General features: G+C 45.1%; 1 protein-coding gene across 1 annotated transcript in view; it reads left to right on the forward strand.

The window, feature by feature from the left end:
* The first annotated feature begins 1,437 nt into the window (after positions 1 to 1,437).
* MYH15 (myosin heavy chain 15) overlaps positions 1,438 to 20,003 on the forward strand; it is a 66,420-nt gene continuing 47,854 nt past the window's right edge. Inside the window, exons 1-11 of the mRNA XM_054400027.1 lie at positions 1,438 to 1,531; positions 3,136 to 3,239; positions 4,341 to 4,484; positions 6,519 to 6,675; positions 9,646 to 9,673; positions 10,833 to 10,926; positions 11,985 to 12,005; positions 12,607 to 12,699; positions 14,614 to 14,677; positions 14,776 to 14,874; positions 19,513 to 19,616. Of these exons, the coding sequence (XP_054256002.1) occupies positions 1,438 to 1,531; positions 3,136 to 3,239; positions 4,341 to 4,484; positions 6,519 to 6,675; positions 9,646 to 9,673; positions 10,833 to 10,926; positions 11,985 to 12,005; positions 12,607 to 12,699; positions 14,614 to 14,677; positions 14,776 to 14,874; positions 19,513 to 19,616 (1,002 nt within the window). The remainder of the gene's footprint in view (positions 1,532 to 3,135; positions 3,240 to 4,340; positions 4,485 to 6,518; positions 6,676 to 9,645; positions 9,674 to 10,832; positions 10,927 to 11,984; positions 12,006 to 12,606; positions 12,700 to 14,613; positions 14,678 to 14,775; positions 14,875 to 19,512; positions 19,617 to 20,003) is intronic.

A 20,003-nucleotide genomic window follows, 5' to 3' on the forward strand; every position in this document is an offset into this window, starting at 1 on the left:
AAAAAATAATTAAAATATGAATGTCTTAAACTGTCTGCTTGTGTGTTTGTGTGCACATCTTCTAGCGGTAGGAGTATTTTACAAACACGTGTGTGTAAATGTTTATGTGTGTGTGCATGAAAAAACAAACAAACGAAAAACCAGGCAAATCCCCCAAAATATCCATGCAATCACTTTAGAGAGTACATAGCAATCACATGAATTGCTTGGCAGCACACACCCAGCAAAAGCATCTCCCACCCATGCAGCCTGAGCTCTCATAGAACCACAGAATTGTAGGTGTTGGAAAGGACCTCTGGAGATCAAGTCCAACCCCCCCTGCCAAAGCAGGATCACCTAGGGCAGGTCATACGGAAATGCATCCAGGTAGGTTTTTGAAAGTCTCCAGAGGAGGAGACTCTACCACCATGCTGGGTAGCCTTCTCCAGTGCTCCACCACCCTCACAGCAAAGAATGATAAAAATCTCCTAAGGTCTGTGACCTTGACAGAGAACAAGTAGGTTTTAAGCTGGACAAATAAGGTCAAATCTGTCTAAAAATCTATGACACTCTTGCACCAAAGCTGCAGATACACTTGTCCTCTGCTGTGCCTTGCTGCAAGCTGATGAATTTGGAGGTACCAGCAACCTGAGAAGCTGCAGCAGCCCAGGACCTCCTGGAGCTGTGCTAGTCCTGTTTTCTCTAAGTTGCTAATTGCATCATGCTGCAGTTACCAGAGTTTTCTTCAGCCCCAGTACTGGCTTTCTCCAGCACAAGCATGGGCATACATGCCTGGACCTACACCAAAGGTGTAGCACACGCCCTTACAGCTGTTCTCAGCTTGCTGCGGTGACATCTTACTCCTTGAGTCCCAGAAGACTGCCTGGGATCCTGCTTGAAGTGGCTGAGTCACTCAGCCCTAGGATGACACACTGGAGAACATACCCTGCTCCAGGCAAATTTGAAAGGGGCCAGAATAGACCCCCACTAAGTGGTTTTTAAAATTACAGCTTGAAGTGGGCTACTTTATCTCCTGCTCTTAAGCATCACTGGTGCCACAAAGATTAAATTCTCCCGTGGAGATAACTGTGACCCTATGTCAAGGTTCTGAACCACCCAGGAGCTGGCTGCTTTAAATAAACTGAGCCAGGAAAGGGTTTATCTAAAGGTACAGTGCAGCCCCAAATCTGTGTTGGGTGTTTGTGCTTCAATCTAATAATTGATTTAATTAGTAGAAGGTTGGACTTAATGATCTTAGAGATCTTTTCCAACCTTAATGATTCTGCGATGATTTTATGATCACTTTGTTGAGCCACCTGCCGTTGTGGAAGTTGTTTTGTGTTGTCTCAAATCACCCACAAAAGGAACTGATGATTGGTTTGGTTTTTTCTCCCCTCCTTTGGTAGACCAGGTCCCTTTCTTTTTCCTCGTTGACCTGTGCCACCTTAAGCCGCCACCATGATGATGGACATGTCAGAGTTCGGGGAGGCTGCTCCCTTCCTCCGCAAGAGTGAGAAGGAGCTGATGATGGCACAGACCGTTGCCTTCGATGGTGAGTTGCAGTATCCCTTGTGCTGCCCCGGGGCTGGGTGAGAGGGATCACAGAATGGTTTGGGTTGGAAGGAACCTTTAAAGGTCATCTTGTCCAACTCCCCTGCAGTCAGCAGAGACATCTGTAGCTAGAGCAGGTGGCCCAGAGCTCCAGACAACCAGACCTGGAATGGTTCCTGGGAGGAGTTGGTGGAAGCTGCAATGCCCACTGACAGCTTTTAGAGGCTCACACCTTTAGATTCATAGATTAAGAGAATGGTTTGGGTTGGAAAGGACCTTAAAGATCATCTAGTTCCAACCCCTCTGGCATGGACAGGGACACCTTCCACTAGACCAGGATGCTCAAGGTCTTGTCCAGCCTGGCCTTGGACACCTCCAGGGAGGGGGGGATTCCTGAGGTGTAATAGTGTAAGTATAAGTACACAGCATCTCACCATTTAGAATAGCTGCTGTAACTAATGATTCTAAGAAGCCACATAGATAACTCAATGTGAATTATTCATATTGCTGTTTTTCATGACAAACCTCAGAAAAATGTGCAGGAAGAAGGTTAAATCTGGCAGGGAAATAATGTGGGCTGAATTCCTCACCCAGACTGCAATTTTCTGCAAAATGTCTTAATTTGGGCTTGGATCTCAGTTTCTCCATCTGCACACTGGTGATGATAGCAATGGATTTCCCATGCAAGCTAAGGCTTAGCATTTTTGAAATCATAGAATCATATTTTGACACCTTGTGCTGGAAGGATGTAGAGGAAACCAAGTGGTAGTCTCAAAGGTGAACCAACATTTTGGATCCCTACACCTTTTTCTTTGGCAGGCACCCCTGCAGCACTGCTCATCTGCTCCAGGCCCAGGGCATTTGTGTTCACAGTATCATAGAATGGTTTCAGTTAGAAGTGATCTTAAAGATCACCTAGTTCCAAGCCCCCTGCCATGGGCAGGGACACCTTCCACTAGACCAGGTTTATCAAGGCCTCATCCAACCTAACCTCTGACACCTCCAAAGAGGGAGCATTCACAACCTCCCTGGGCAACCTGTTCCAGTGTCTCACCACCCTCACTGTCAATAATTTCTTCCTAATATCCAGTCTAAATCTCCCCTCTTCCATCTCAAAGCTATTGCCCCTTGTCCTGTCACCACAAGCCCTTGTAAAATGTCCCTCCCCAGCTCTCAGATAGCCCCCTTCAAGTACTGGAAGACTGCTCTAAGGTCTCCCCAGAGCCTTCCCTTTTCCAGGCCGAACAGTGCCAACTCTCTTAGCCTGTCCCCATAGCAGAGGTGCTCCAGCCCTCTGATCATCTTCATGTTCTCCTCTGGACCCACTCCAGCAGTTCCATATCCTTATTGTGCTGAGGGCACCAGAACCAGACGCATTACAGCAGATGGGTTCTCACCACAGCAGAGTAAAAGGGCAGAATCACCTCCCTTGTCCTGCTGGTCACACTTCTTTTGATGCAGCCCAGGGCCCCATTGCCTTCTGTGCTGCCAGCATTCATTGCATGTTGCTTGTGCATAAGAAGCAACCCAGCAGTCTCACATAGCTGGGCACAGTGGTGCTGTCTGATGCAAGGCTGTGAACCCTCTGTCTCCTTAACTTCACAGGGAAGAAGAAATGTTGGGTTCCCGATGATAAGAAAGCTTATGTGGAAGCTGAAATCACAGAGAGCAGCGATGGCAAAGTGACCGTGCAGACGGCAGATGGAAGGGTACAGAAGCAGTTTTGTCTGATCCATGTCAGCAAGGCTGGAGCAGCAAGCTCCAGATACTGCCTGTCCCAGATTAAGCTCAGTTGCTAGTTTCATGGTATGGGCTGCAAATGGGAAGCTCCAGTAAGAGACACCATCTCAGAATGGCACAAGAGCCACCAAGGGAAAGGCAGCAGTGTGGTGGTGGGTAAGGGACCACCAGCCACTGCTCACAGTGGGTGGTGTGTGAGCAGAGGTGTGCAACCAGCTTGCTCTGGTTTGGCCCCCAGAGGTTTGGCCCAGGCTGTAATTAAATCCCATGGCTCCATTTTCAGCAATGCCACCATGCTCTTTCCTTCCACCATCTCAGTGTCCCACCATTCTTCTGAGAGCTTTGCAGGGAAACAGTATGATAGAACCACAGAATAGCCTGGTTGGAAAAGGCCTTAAGATCATCAAGTCCAACCATAACCTAACATTTCCCTGTACACAACTCTTAAACAATGTCCCTAGGCACGTCGTTCAGATGTCTTTTAAACATCTCCAGAGATGGTGACTCTACCACCTCCCCAGGCAGCCTGTTCCAGTGCCCTATGACCCTTTCAGTGAAGAAATTTTTCCTGATATCCAACCTAAACCTCCCTTGGTACAACTTGAAGCCATTTCCTCTCATTCTATCACCTGATACCAGGTAGGAGAGACCAGCCCCCACCTCACTCCAGCCTTCTTTCAGGGAGTTGTAGAGAGCAATGAGGTCTTCCTTCAGCCTCCTTTTCTCTAGACTAAACAACTCCAGCTACCTCAGCTGCTCCTCCTCTCCAGACCCTTCTCTACCTTTGTTGCCCTTCTCCAGACATGCTGCAGCACCTCAATGCCCTTCTTGGAGTGAGAGACGAAAACTGAAGCTGGTATTTGAGGTGTGGCCTCATGAGTGCCCAGTAGAGGGGCAAGATCACTTCCCTGGTCCTGCTGACCACGCTATTGCTGACACAAATAAATGTGTACATAGGCTGAGTGTGAGCAGCAGGCTTCCCTCTGCAGAAGTTTTCCTGTAAGGGACGGGAAGCAATAGAAAATCCCAACGTTTTCCCACTGTTGCTGCATGTATTTTTTTCTTTGCAGACCTTGACCATAAAAGAAGATGACGTGCAGTCAATGAACCCTCCCAAATTTGACATGATTGAGGACATGGCCATGCTGACACATCTGAACGAGGCCTCCGTGTTGTACAATCTGAGGAAGCGCTACAGCAACTGGATGATCTACGTAAGGGTCACTGCAGGGGGATATTTAGAAAGCTGCATTTCAAGTTCAGACTTCATGTTTGAAAATGTGCTCTTCATATTCACCTTAGAGCTTTGATAAGTCACAAAGCTGAGGGTTTTGCTTATCTTTTTAAGAAAGAAGTTGCTTGGTTGGCTTGTGTCTTGACACAGGCAGACATAACTGTATGAACAGGACACATCTGGTTCTTTCACGGATTCACAAATTGCATCAGGTTGGAAGGAGCCCTCAAAGATCATCTTGTCCCACCCCCCTACAGCAAGCAGGGACACCTCCAACTAGATCAGGCTGCCCAGGGCAACATCAAGTATGAACTTGAATGTCTCCAGTGACTTTGCTTTTGTGTGATTGCCTAGGAGAGGGGTATCATCCGTCATATTTTCAGCAATGCAGACACTGGGGAGATCTGGTTTACTTTTCCTCTCCTAATATTAATCCATGTCAATACCAGCCATGGAGATGTCCTTGTTAAGAAACAATGCCCGAAGCTCAGGGGAGACACATAACTTCTGTTAAGTAGGAACCTTTCTATCTTTAGTTCAGTCATTTTATTCCCTTCATTTTCAGTGCTGACATCTGTCTTACCTCACTCTGACAGTTTAGGTTCTTCTGTGTCTTCCCCACAACATCATTAACAAAAGTTCTGTCAGCACCTGAACAAGCTTCAGTAGCATCTCATTTTATGAGGCAAAACTTTTGCTCTCAGTTTGCTGAATCCAACTGTGTCTAGAACCATAGAATTGTTTGGGTTGCAAGAGACCTCTAAAATCATTGAATCGAACCATCAACCTAATTCCACCATGGCTATTAAACCATGTCCCAAAGTGCTACCTCCAGGGACAGTGACAGTCAAAGGAATCTGTATATTTTCTAGCCAAAACTTGTTCTAGTTCGTGGTGTTCATAAGAGGAGTGAATCCAACTTCTTCCAAATTATATTTTGATTGTTGAACATTTTCTGTGTTTCTCCAATACCTTAGTGTGGACATACCTGGCATAGCTTTGCTTGCAGATCAGTGTAGGGAGAATATTTCATTTGTCATCTTTGCCTTAATCCATTTACTGGTTGGGGTTCCTCTTTCACTGACAGAAAATGAGGATTTATGCCAAGGTCAACCCTGTGAGGCTGGACTAGGTGATCTCTGGAGATCCCTTCCAACCCCTGACATTCTGTGATTCTATGATTTTAGGTAAAGGCACCTGGGATTCACCTTAAACTTTTAGAATGTAACTGAGCTCACTAATCCATGTGCACACAGTGCTTGTACCCATGTATTAACTGTGTTTCCTTCAAGATTTTTGCTTCAACCTGAACTAAGCACCACCAAGAGTTGCCAGTTAACTCTGGTTTCCTGGGATTACAACTGAAAACTCAATTCTTCTTTAGAACAGTCAGGCCTCAGCTTACTGACCTAGATAGCTCAAAAAGCAGCTCTAAAGATAGATTCTTTACCAACAGTGTTTCTCCAGAAGCTGAAAAAAACTCCACAGCTTTGGGGAATAACACTACAATGTTGTTTTCTCTTTGAACACCCACCAGAAATTGCCCCAAGGTGCTCACATCTAATTATTAATGAGAGATTGCTTCTCCTCCCAAGAAAAGAGTTCAAGCAGGAAAGATGTAACTTTTCTTTCCTTCATAATGGTAATTTTCAAGAGGAAACAACTCTTAGAATCATAGAATTGTTTTGGTTGGAAAAATTCTCTAAGATGATTGAGTCCAACTGTTGACCTAACACCACCATGATCACTAAACCATGTCCTGTGTAGCAAGGCAAAAAATCAGATGTAGGTCTATTTGCTGCTCCTTTGTTTTGCAGAAGGGGCTGTTTCTGGTTGTCATGTTCAAAATACATTCCCCCTCTTTGGAAGACTGTTCGATATCTGTAGCTGAAATTCAAGTCAGAATTCAAAGTCCAATCAGAAGCTGACAACACCAAGTCCTGCTTGATCAGCTAAGAGTTTTTTCTTATTTCTTGAGCAGGTTTTTTCACTCGTGTTTTGTGTTCCTCTCCAGACATATTCTGGTTTATTCTGCGTGACTATAAACCCCTACAAGTGGTTGCCTGTCTACAAGTCAGAGGTTGTTGCCGCATACAAAGGCAAGAGGCGCTCGGAGGCTCCTCCTCACATCTTCTCCATCGCTGATAACGCGTACCACGACATGCTGCGTAGTAAGTGGCGCTGTTTGCTTTCACACTGGGGTTTGGCTCTGTTTAGCTCATGTCATTGGTTAGTGAGAGCTTTGGTAGTGTGCAACCAATGTGGAAACGCTCCACAAGCAACAGGGGCCTAGAAATCTGCATCAGCTTTTTTAATTTATTGGTTTGGTTTGGTTTGGTTTAAGTCCCCTGACTTTAAGGTCCCCTTTGCTCTTGCGAGACCCCACCTCGAATACTGTGTCCAGTTCTGGTGTCCCCATCATAAGAAGGACATAGAGCTGTTGGAGCAAGTCCAACAGAAGACCACAAAGATGATCCAAGGGCTGGAACACCTCTTCTATGAGGATAGACTGAGGGAGCTGGAGTTGTTCAACCTGGGAAGACTCCGAGGGGACATTAGAGCTGCCTTCCAATGCCTGAAGAGAACCTCCAGGAAGGCTGGAGAGTGACCTTTCATAAGGGTGTCTATCAACCGGACAAGGGAGAATGGTTTTAAGCTGAGGGAGAGTAGGTTTAGACTGGATCTTAGGAAGAAGTTCTACAGTGGTGAGACTCTGCATTAGGTTGCTCAGAGAGGTTGTGGATGTTCCCTCCCTGCAGGTGTTCAAGGCCAGGTTGGATGAGTGCTTAAGCAACCTGGTCTAATTGAGAGGTGTCCCTGCCCATGGCAGGGGGGGTTGGAACTATATGATCTCTAAGGTCCCTTCCAACCTAAGCCATTCTATGATTCTGTGATGACTGTCCCTATGGTGCTTATGGTAGCAGTAAGATCTGTAGGTGGATTAACTGGAAGATGCACAAATGTAGCTGTCTGAGCTGGGTAACTCTATCAGGCCTCCACACAAATGTCCTACAAGTCTGTCAGCATTTTTGCAACCTCAAAACTAAACTCACTGTCAGTTTACCCTCAGTATTCTAATGCTCAGAAGATGTTTGCTTTCAAAGGTCAGTGAATGGCAGCTCTCAGGGTGCTGGATGCACATCACTGGCATGAAACTGGAACAGATTCTCCCTGCCAATGCCAATGATCTTTAAGGTCCCTTCCAACCCAAAGCAATCTGAATCTATGAACCTGATGTGGGTCAGTATTGTACTGACTGCCACAGGTCTGGGCACCTATCCCACAGCAAGGACTTCATAGAATCATAGAATCCTTTATGGTGGAAAAGACCTTTAAGATCATCCAGTCCAACTGTTAACCCATGGAATCATAGAACTGTGGAGTCTGGAGGAGACCTCTGAGACCATCGAGTCCAATCACTTGCCTAGAGCTCACAATTCCACCACCACTGCTAAGCCACTACCATTAAGCCACATCCCTCAGAACCACATCCACTTGTCTTCTAAATACCTCCAAGGATGGTGACTCCACCACCTCCCTGGGCAGCCTGTTCCAGTGTTTGATAACCCTTTGTGTGAAGAAAATGTTCCCAATATTCTACCTGAACCTCTCATGGCACAACTTGAGGCCATTTCCTCTTGTCTTATCATTTGTTGCATGTGGGAAGAGACCAACCGCCACCTAGCTCCAACCTCCTTTTGGTTGTGGAAGGTGATGAGGTCTCCCCTCAGCTTCCTCTTCACCAGACTAAACCACCCCAGATTTTCCTGTGACATTTTCTTGTGCTGAAACTCAAATTACTGGGGAAAAAAAAAAAAAAAGAGTTTATCAGCAGAGGGCAGCAGTGATGTGCTCATGCGAGGTTCTGGGAGGCAACAGGATAAATCCCAAAGAGACCTGGTGGGAACACATCCTGCTGCTGTCACCTGGTTTTGATAAAATGAGAAGTGCCACAGCTGTGATGGGATAGAATTGCTGGGCAGAGGGGATGAGAGTATGGTTGCAAAGAGATGGTCTTCTGTGAAGGTTGAACCATGGCCAGACTGCTCAATTTAGGGTCAGTGTGCTGGGGAAATTGTTATAAATTAGCACTTGGCTGCTAATATATACGGGCTGTAAAGTGTTCTAATAAATGTTTCTTTCTGGTCAGGCCATTAAGAATGAGAACACTATAAACCTGAGGTGGAAGTCAATCTCTTCTCTCTAGTATCAGGTGATAGAACAAGAAGAAATTATCTGAAATTGTGCCAGAGGTGGTTTAGGTTGGAGATTAGGAATAATTTCTTGCTGCAAGAGTGGTCAGGCATTGGAACAGGCTGCCCAGGGAGGTGGTGGAGTCACCATCCCTGGAGGTGTTCAAGAAACGTGCGAACATGACACTTAGGGATATGGTCTAATTGCCATGGTAGTGTTAGGTCAGTGGGTGGACTTGATGATCTTGGAAGTCTTTTCTAACCACAACAATTCTATGATTCCAGCAGCATGGGCAACTGAAGAAGCATACATATGCATAGTGAGGAACAGCCTGTGAACAAACGGTAACATTACTTAGATTGGTCTAGTACTGGAGTAGCAGAAGGGTCAGATGTATACTCATGAGGAAGAAAAGAATCATTTGCTGGCCTCTTCTCCCAAGGAACAAGTGACAGGGCAAGAGGAAAGAGCCTCAATTTGCACCAGGGCAGGTTTAGGCTGGGCATGAGGAAAAAATTTCTCCCCCAAAATGGTTGTCAAGGCCTGGACCAGGCTGCCCAGAGCAGTGGTGGACTCACCATCCCTGAAGGGGTTTCAAAGCCATGTAGATGTGGACCTGAGGGACATAGTTTAGTGGTGGGCTTGGCAGTGCTGTGTTAATGGTTAGACTTGATGATCTTCAAGGTCTCTTCCAACCTTTATTCCTGTACTCTATGATTATAGTTTCACAAACAGAGGAGGAACATGCACGACAGGCAGCTCTTTAGTACCAACTCAAAACACAGGAGGAGGATTCAAGACAGGGCTAGAACTTCCCATGTTCTGCTTCATGTGATTATCTCCTCTCCTTGCAGGACTATTTTGATATAGTTGGTACTCCTTTGCAATTCTAATGAGCAATTTGTACAGTCTGCTAAGTTGATATCTTTTTTTTTCCCCCTCCACAGATCGGGAGAATCAGTCCATGCTGATCACGTAAGTGCTGCTATTTTGACTGGTTTGAGACTCTGTTGCTGCAAGAAATCTAGAATGAAAAAAAATTAACAAAACTGGACTGAAATACAAGTTGACCCTGGAAAACTCAGCTAAATTGCCTGGAACTAGATCCAAGCCAAGTAACTGGCAATTTGGCCACCTGAGAGCTGCCTTGAGCCCCATGGGAAAGTAGCAGCTGAGAGTTTGATGGAGGCTGGCCCATTCCTAATCCCCATCTGGTGCTCATTTCAAGCAGGCATGAAATCAACTCATCAGATAGTTTTTAAAAGCTCCTTCCAGGTTTAGCCTTGCTGAGGCTGCCCCTTTGTACATAGAAGACTCCTTCTTTCCAGTGTGATGCCTGTTGCTGCAAATTATATTTAAGAATGTTGTGTAGGCACGTAGAAAGAGAGGGAGATGACCAAGGCAAAAAAGGACAATCAGAGAATGCCAGGATGGAAGGGACCCCAAGGATCATATGGTCCAACTTTTCTAAGTATTAATATAGTTGAAATGAGATGTCCCAGCACCCTGTGATGATGGTGGTGAAGAAAGAGTGGTCAAGCACTGGAATAAGTTGTCCAGGGAGCTGGTGGAGCCACGATCCCTGGAGATGTTCAAGAAACATGTAGCTGTGGCACTCTGGGACATGATTTCATGGCCATGGTGTTACGTTGCTGGCTGGACTCAAAGATCTTAGAGGTCTTGTCCAACCAAAGCAGTTCTATGATTCTATGATGATGATTGCACATCATTTACTGGAAAGTATGAAAGATGGAGAGCTGGGTGTCTCTCCTGACAGTTGGCATATGCTCCAAGATAATTCTGGCATATTAATGCAGCTTTTCTGTGCATTTTGTAACCCATTAGCTGTATATAGTTGTCCCTCAGATTCTCAGTCTGGAAGTTTATGAGAAAACTTCATGCCCTTGCAGGAAACTCAGTGTAGAGCATGTTTGTGCTAGAAGCCACATGAAGAATGAGTTGCTGCTCTCTTAGGCATTCACCTCTTCATTCAGTCAGTTCAGGGTGATTTCCACTCAAATGGCCAAAAATCAGTCAGTGATTCTGAGCATAGCCTGTGTGCAGGACAGGAGGATGGAAGGATGGGATGCAGCTGTTTGAACAATGTCTGCATTATCCTTTCTCTTTCTTCCAGTGGAGAATCTGGTGCTGGCAAGACTGTCAACACGAAGCGTGTCATCCAGTACTTTGCCACTGTGGCAGCCCTGGGGGAACCTGGTAAAAAAAACGTAAGTGTGCTGAGGGCTGTTTCATTTTGGACTCCCAGGGTTTATCTGTTGTATACAACCAACCTCACCAGTCCTCACCACACAGCTGGACGTCGACAGGCATGGTGAGGAAAAGAAACCACTGGGAGAAGATGCTGATGCTCCTACGTGGCATTACTGAGGGCATGCTGTTCTGAAGGTAGAAAGGCAACGGTCACCTAACACTGCCACCCTCCAGAAGAAGCAGGAACACCCTTCCTGGTTCTGAACAGCTGCTTATGGCTGCTTCTTTTTCCTGAGTTTTAGTTTTGGTTTTTAGTTTTAATTTTAGTTCTAGAGTTATTTTAGTTTTAGTTTGTGTTAAGGATGTTTCTGATCATATTAAAGCTGGTCAGAAGATGGGGAAACCATGAAGATTAAGATTTTTTAATTTATTTTTTTTCTCCACATGGGAAATAATTTCTAAAAAGAGCAGGATTATCAACAGTGTCACACCTGGAGTGTTGTATCTGGTTCTGGGCTCCCCAGTTCAAGAAAGACAAGGAACTACTGGAGAAAGTCCAGTGGAGTCTACAAGAATGATTAAGAGACTGGAGCATCTCTTACAAGGAGAGGCTGAGAGACCTGGGGCTGTTTAGTCTGGAGAAGATCAGCCTGAGAGGGGATCTTCTCAATGCTGATCAACATCTAAAGGATAAAATCTAAAGATCATGAGGATGAGGCTGGACTCTTCTCAGTGGTGGCCAATGATAGGACAAGGAGAAATGGAACAGGTTGCCCAGGGAGATCATGGATGCCCCTCCCTAGAGGTGTTCAAGGCCAGGTTAGATGGGGCCTTGAGCAACCTGGTCTAGTGGGAGGTGTCCCTGCCCATGTCAGGGTTTTTGGAACTAGATGACCTTCAAGGTCCCTTCCAATCTAAACCATTCTATGATTCTGTGAAAGTCCCACTGGAGTATTGGTGCCCACTAGACACCTAAATTTGCTAATCTTTACCTTTTGTGATGTCCTTCGTATTAGTACTCACATTCTCTTGTTTGTTGTGAGTTTTTTAATCCATCGTGTTCCTCTTTTGACAGCAACCAGCTACCAAAACTGGGGTAAGTCATAATCTTTGCCATTTTATGTTTTTCACATGAAAACAGTCCTGGGCTCTGTCAGTTCATGTCATGAACCTCAGTATTTTACTTTGTGTGGTTCTCCCAGTGAAGGATCCCTGGAGCCCAGGCAGTTTGCTTCAGCAAACTGAAGTTTGTGCATGTGACAGTTAATGCTTTTCTCAACTCCAAACCCCACAACCATTACAAGCTCTGACTGCTTTCAAATCTAATGCATTTTAGTGCTTGTCACTGTCGCCGCTCGCCCCTCTCCTACATGCATTCCCTTGGATGTCCTCACATGCTTCACAGCACATGGCAAGATATGGTGATTTGTTTGCTGTGCAGATGGCATAAAATATCCCATCTACAAAGCACAACAGTTAGAATGCAGCAAAATCTTTGAGGCCTTCCAAGCCTCAAACTCAGCACTGACTGAAGACTTTGCTGTCATGCCAATCACGGTGTGCCACCCCTAGGGTGGAGCTAAATCCCTCTGCTAAAGTGGCTTCTCCCTTGTAAGTGAATGCCTGGCTGTGGTAGAGTTGACATCTGAGTTTGTGGCCTGTAGGGTCCTCAATAATATTTCAACTTTGATTTTTAGGGAACCTTGGAGGATCAAATCATTCAAGCAAACCCAGCCCTAGAAGCTTTTGGCAATGCCAAAACCCTGAGGAATGACAACTCCTCACGTTTTGTAAGTTTGTAACGTAATGATGTCCCCTTTGACATCTCTGGAAAAATCCCTTCAGAAGTTGCTTCTTCTTTTGTCCACTAAAATGTCTGAATTTCTGCACAGTGGAAGAATAGCAAAGTAGGAAAACAAGAAACAGGAAAAACTGCTGGAAGGATTATGTGGTGGGTTGAACATTTCCCCCCAACATTAACTTTGCCAGACCAGCCCAGTCAGAAGCAAACGAAAGCTGTATTTACAGGCAGAACTACAATCTACAATGAAATGCAGTGAATATGTACAAAATATACAATATTCACAGGTATTTACAATTAATAAGCAGCACAAGGACCCCCCTGGTCAAAGACCAGGGGACCTGCAACGGCTTCTCCCTCTCTGCCTCCCCCTTACTTGCCTGTACAAAAGGGACATGGGAGAGAAGCAGAGATATTAGACTTAGCCAAAATAAAAGTGATGCAGCCAAGGTCAGTAAAACCAGTTAGACTCTCCCAGAGCACAGAGCAAGAAGAGAGCTAGAGATTGTTTTGGGAACCAAATCTTATGGTAGATATCTCTCCAATGGAATTGTTTGTAATTATCTTGTTTTCCTTTTTACACCCAATAGTGATTTATTTACATTTTACTACTTTCTGCTCAAGCTGTGTGAAAGATTTTAAAGGCATAGTCTAAAACTACCACAGATTAAAGAAAAAAGGAAAAAAGGTCCACTCTGAAAATCAGTTTAAACTGCACATGCTCAGGAGACAAGCAAAGCTCTTTCTACAGCAATGGCAAATCTTCCCCAGGAATATGATAAATTAAATGAAAGCTACTCGATTTTTTACGAAATTTGGAGGAATTAATATGCAGATTAAATGGGCAAAGCAGTGGGAAATCACAGAATTCTTCTGACTTAAGTAGTTGCATATAAATTAGGACTGCAAATGAGGAGGAGTCAGAGAAGGAACCTGTGTCTGATGCCCAGGCTTTTTGCTCTGAGCCCTGAATTACAGCGAACCTGCCTCTTGAAATGAACTTGGAAGCATTCTCATGGCTCAGCCTGGCACACAAACACTCTGTGATCCTAGCCCTGCAAGCTGATTACAAAGCTGTGTGCACAGACTGAGACTTAGAGAAGTTTCATACCACTGTTGGATATCTGATATTTTACATGAATTTGTAGTGATAGGATGAGGAGTAATGGATTGAAACCTGAGGAGGGAAGATTTAGACTGGATATTATGACAAAATTCTTGACAGTGAAGGTGGTGAGACACTGGAACAGGTTGCCCAGGGAGGCTGTGGATGCCCCCTCCCTGGAGACATGTGTTCATGCCTGTGTGGATGAGACCTTGAGCAACCTGGTCTAGTGGGAGATGTCCCTGGCCATGGCAGGGGAGCTGGAACTAGATGACCTTTAAGTTCCCTTCCAACCCACACCATTCTATGAATCTATGAATTTGTCCCTGAAAACCTGCCTGTGCAAGGACAAAGCGTTAGTATGAGCTGGTTCTCTGGGCCAGAGAAAAGGAGGCTGACAGAAGACCTTCTGACTCTACAACTCTCTGAAAGGAGGTCAGAGCAAGATGGGTGTCTCTTCTAAAAAGGAACAAGCCATAGGACACTAGGAAGCTGCCTCAAGTTGCCCTAGGGGAGGTTTAGGTCACACATGATGAAACCCTGAAAGGAACGTCAAGCCCCAGCCCAGGCTTCCCAGGGCAGTGGTGGAGTCCCTATCCCTGGAGGGGTTTCAAAGCCATGGATATTTGGTGCTGGGGTACATAGTTTAGTGGCAGTGCTGGGATAAGAGTTGGACTTGATGATCTTAAAAGTCTCTTCCCATCAAAATGATTCCATGATTACCCTCAAACATCATTCTTTTGTTTCCCTCTGTGTATCCTATGTGCAATAATTACAATATTTTTCTGTGTGAATTAGGGGAAATTTATCCGAATCCATTTCGGAACCACAGGCAAGCTGTCATCTGCTGATATTGAGATTTGTAAGCACCAAACTTTCTTCCTTTTTAAAAGAAAAAAGATATCACTCATCTGAAAGAATGCAGAGCAATTTTCACTCATTTTTCCTTTGTGCAACTAGATTTATTGGAGAAATCTCGAGTGATTTTTCAGCAACCAGGTGAAAGAGACTATCACATCTTCTACCAAATCCTGTCAGGAAAGAAACCAGAACTACTGGGTGAGTATGACATGGATTTAGAGCTTTAAAGAACTGACCCAGGCTGAGTATGTCTCCATGGGGACAGGCTGGGAGAGTTGGGGCTGTTCAGCCTGGAGAAAAGAAGGCTCGGGGGAGACCTTAGATCAGCCTTCCAGTACCTTAAGGGGGTTACAGGAGAGCTGGGCAGTGAGTTTTTACAAGGGCTTATGATAGGACAAGAGGGAATGGATTGAAGCTGGAGGAGGGAAGATTTAGACTGGATATTAGGAAGATATTCTTTACAGTGAGGGCTGTGAGATGCTGGTGGAATAATAAGCTGTACCAGTACAGGCTGGGAGGTGATCTGCTGGAGAGCATCACTGTGGAGAGGGACCTGGGAGTCCTGGTGCATAACAAGTTATCCATGGGACAGCAATGTGCCCTTGTGGCCAAGAAGACCAATGGGGTCCTGGGGTGTATTAAGAAGAGTGTGTCCAGCAGATCCAAGTTGGTTCTCCTCCCTCTCTACTCTGCCCTGGTGAGACCTCATCTTGAGTACTGTGTTCAGTTTTGGGCTCCCCAGTTCAGGAGGGACAGGGATCTGCTGGAGAAGGTCCAACGAAGGGCTACAAGGATGATTAGGGGACAGGAGCACTGCCTGATGAGGAGAGGCTGAGGGACCTGGGGCTTTTTAGTCTGGAAAAGAGAAGACTTAGAGAGGATTTAATAAATGTTTATAAATATCTGAGGGCTGGGTGTCAGGAGGGAGGGGACAGGCTGTTCTCATTTGCTCCCTGAGATAGGACAAGGAGCAATGGATGTAAGCTGCAGCACAGGAGGTTCCACCTCAACACAAGAGGGAACTTCTTTACTGTAAGGGTCACAGAGCACTGGAACAGGCTCCCCAGAGAGGTTGTGGAGTCTCCTTATCTGGAGACTTTCAAGGCCCATCTGGATGCATTCCTCTGTGACCTGAGCTAGATTGTATGGTCCTGCTCTGGCAGGGGGGTTGGACTCGATGATCTCTTTGGGTCCCTTCCAACCCCTAACATCCTGTGATCCTGTGATCCCTGCTGTGGAGGTGTTCAGGGCCAGGTTGGATGAGGTCTTGAGCAATCTGGTCTATTGGGAGGTGTCCCTGCCCATGGCAGGGGGGTTGGAACTAGCTGAATTTTGAGGTCCCTTCCAACCCACACCATTCTATGAATCTATGATCTTCCAGAGTGCAATGCTCAAGGTTGTGCTGCGGAAGATGGTACTGACCCAAGCAGCATCAGTTATGCCAGCTCCTTCATCTTCCCTTGTTCCTGGTCATGATTCTATGAGTTGACATTGGCTGAGGAAAGGATCAGTGAGCAAACCTGTGCTCAAAAATCTTTATGCTTCCATTTGAGAAAACTGAACTTCCACTTACATAATTTTAAAGATATAAAGTATCTTTTTAAATATACTCTTTTCAAGATGCTGCTGTAATGGCAGCAACAGAAACCATGTTTCTGTGATATGCTGCTGCAGGTACCTTGCAAATGTGCAGTGATATTACAGACTAGACTAAGGGAATGAGTCTCAGGCAGGACATTGAAAATGTAGTGTTATAAAGGCAAAAGAACCATCACTTTGAATTTGTGTAACTCATTGTCTCAAAACATCTGGAGAGTTTGCTTTGGCTCCAAAAGCATTTGGGGAGATAAACATTTAATTGTCTAGATTTTCCTATGAGGAGATTTGCTCACAGGTCCATGAAGACAAGCTACTTCCCTCTTTCTGCCCCAAGTGCCAAAACTGGCATCCTAGGATGTTCTGTAGCAAGGGAGAATATGCAGAGCTTCATATTCCTGTTTTCCCTGGTTGAATGTGGTCTCACAGACCTGCTGGAGAAGAGCGGAGAGCAAGTGAGGTCTCTCTGCTTCCATTTCCTAATACTTTGAAGAAAACCTTCACTAGCTTTTTTTTTTTGTTTGTTTTCTTTTCTCAAGCATGGCCAGCAGGTTAAGAGAAATGGTTAAGAGAAATGATTCTGCCCCTATGTGCTGGTGAGGCTTTACCTGGACTACTGTGTCCAGCAATGGGACCCCCAACACAAGAGGGACGCGGACTTGCTGGAGCAGGTCCAGAGGAAGCCACAAAGGGACTTGAGCACCCCTCCTATGAAGACAGGCTGAGAGAGTTGGGAGCATCCAGCCTGGAGAAGAGAAAGCTCCAGGGACACCTCAGAGCAGCATTTCAGTATCTGAAGGGGACCTACAGGAAGGCTGGGGAGGGACTGCTCAGAAGGGCTTGCCGTGATAGGACAAGGGGCAATGGTTTGAAACTGGAGCAGGGTAGATTTGGTTGGACATTAGGAGAAAGTTCTTCACAATGAGAGTAGTGAAATACTGGAACAGGTTGCCCAGAGTTGTGGTTGAGGCCCCATCTCTGGAGCCGTTCAAGGTCCAATCTGGTGTGGCCCTGGGCAGCAGGGACACCTCTAGTTGGAGGTGTCCCTGCTGACTGGCTGGGGGGAGGATAAGGTGACCTTTGAAGGTCTGCTTCCAGCCTGATGCATTCTATGATTCTGTAGTCAAGTGACATGGTTTGCTGATTTTAATTTGTATTCTGGAGAAACATATTTTATAAAATGCATTGAAGAGTCACTTTATTGCTGCACCTAACTGCTCTGAGCCATAGTGTAATCACCATCTGGCTTGAAGTCCTTATTATCCTGACAGTGCATGGTCAAGTCCCTAACCTCTTTAGCTTTTATGTGGCCTAATTAATGATGATTATGGGACAGACTTCAGGGAAGCACTGCACTGAGATGCCTGTGTAAATCCCAGTTCTGGGAAAACAAGCTCTTTCTCATCAGTTGTCTGTCTATCTGTCTGCTCTCCAATGACACAAACCTTTCTGGCCAGCAGGAGCTTGTCTGCAGGCTCTTGAGAGGCTGAAAGCAACACGAACTTTTGTTTTGTAGACAAAAAATGATTCATTTTTATATAAACGCAGGCATTTATTAATTATTACATACATAGTGTATGTAATTAATACATAGTGACTATGTAGCAAAGTAACACGGACTTAGCCAGGACATGATTTTATAGATGTGACCAAACCCAGGTGTAACAGTGTGAGAGCTGAAATCCCTATCCCACACTGACAATAACCAGGCTAGCTCAGTCTGGAGGCAAATGAAAGCTGTATTTACAAGCAAATCTACAATCTATGATGAAATGCAATGAATATGTACAAATATACACTGTTCACAACATTTACAAATCTGTACAATCAACAGAAAAGCACAACCAAGCTCCCTTTGCTTTCCCCAAGGGGCCTCCCTCCCAGCCAGAAGGAATTCCCCCAGGCCCCCCTGGCAGAAGGCAGAGAATCAAGAAGCAAGAGAGGCTGTTAGACTTAGCTTGTCAAGGTCAGTGTGTTATCTTTAGCCAGAAAAGAAGAAACAGCAGGCAGAAGCCCAGCAAGCAAGCCGAGCCCCAGACTGCCCAAAAAAACCCCTCCCCAACCTTGTTTTGAGTAGTGGTTCTTAAACATTTCTCTCTCTCCAATGGAAGTGTTTATAACAATCATTATTTTGCTTTCTTTCACTCAATAGTGACTTATTTACATTCCCTCACCTCCTCTGCTCGAACTATGTGAAGAAAAATTAAAAAGACAATCTTGAAACCATCACACCAGGTCAGACAGGTCCTTGAGCAACCTGGTTTGATGAGATATGTCACTACCAATGCCAAGGGGGTTGGAACTAGATGATCTTTAAGGTTCCTTCCAACCCAAACTATTCTATGAATCTATGGTTTACTTATCTATATATATTTAGAGAGGTTGGTGTGTGTCTGTGTATATAAAATACTGAAATCTAGACCAAGCCTCCCTCTGCTGAATGTGAGTAAAATTTTCTGCTCATTTAGGGAAACAGGAGACACTTTAAAAATGTGTAGATGTAGTGCTGAGGAGCATGGCTTAGTGGTGCGCTTGGTAGTGCTCGGTTAATGATTGGACTTGATGATCTTAAAGATCTTTTCCAGCCTAAATATTTCTCTGATTCTGTGACTTTCACTGTACTTTTGGAGCTTTCTGGAAAATGACTCTATGTTTCTGGGGGGAAGGGAAGAAGGAAAGACAGAGAGAACCATATTCAAACTTCTGCTCATCAAGAGCCAAGTGTCTTATGTAAAGAGTCCTGAGTTTTTCATAAAAGATAGGAACCAAGCCCACTGTCCCCATCTTGGACCATACTAATATCTTTTTCTGCTCTGTACTTAGATGGGATTTTTCACCTAGAGGCATACAAGGGAAAAAGTAGGGCTTTGTGGCAAATTATAGGTTGTGGATGCCCCCTCCCTGGTAGTCTTCAAAGCCAGGCTGGACAAGGCCGAGTGGAAGGTCTAGTGGAAGGTGTCCCTGCTCATGGCAGGGAAGTTAGAACTAGTTGATTTCTAAGGTCCCTTCCAACCCAAATCGTTCTATCATTCTTTGATTATGAACTCAATGTGCTGCAAAACATGCTTAATAGGTGTGTGTGTGTGCAATATTCCCATCTTCTTTCTAAAAAATACAACCCAAACTCAACATGATAAACAGCTGTGCAGAGACAAATGTATATGAGTTGAGCTCTCAGTCTACATTGTTTTGGGATCTCCTGAATGAATGGTGCTTTTGACCTTAGCAATTCTTTTACAGATATGCTACTGGTATCTACCAACCCCTATGACTACCACTTTTGCTCCCAAGGAGTAGTTACAGTGGACAACTTGGACGATGGAGAAGAATTGTTAGCAACAGATGTAAGCTAATACTGATTTGACTCTGTTCTTCATAATTAGGTGTATGAGGGGAGAAAAAGTGTTTCAGTCACTAAAACTACTAGACTAAGGTGAAAGCCAAAATGGGTCTTAATTGCAGTCAGACCATGAAGCATGAGGCCTGATGGACTATTCTACCTCTGGATCTGGCCTTGCTCCATGTAATGCCCATAGGCACAACCTTCTTACAGTTTTGATATATATAGAATCCTAGATAAAAGGGGGTCTCCTGCTCCCCAGCCACTGCTGGGACTTCAGGAGGCTCCAGTGGCTGCTTTGTGAGATAATGCCCCTTGGCAAGTCAGTAACATCTGCCATGCCAAGGCACATTGTGGGGCTGCAACATGTTATTGCTTTTGGATACAGCAG

This window comes from Indicator indicator, chromosome 1 (assembly GCF_027791375.1).
Source record: "Indicator indicator isolate 239-I01 chromosome 1, UM_Iind_1.1, whole genome shotgun sequence".
NCBI lineage: Eukaryota > Metazoa > Chordata > Aves > Piciformes > Indicatoridae > Indicator > Indicator indicator.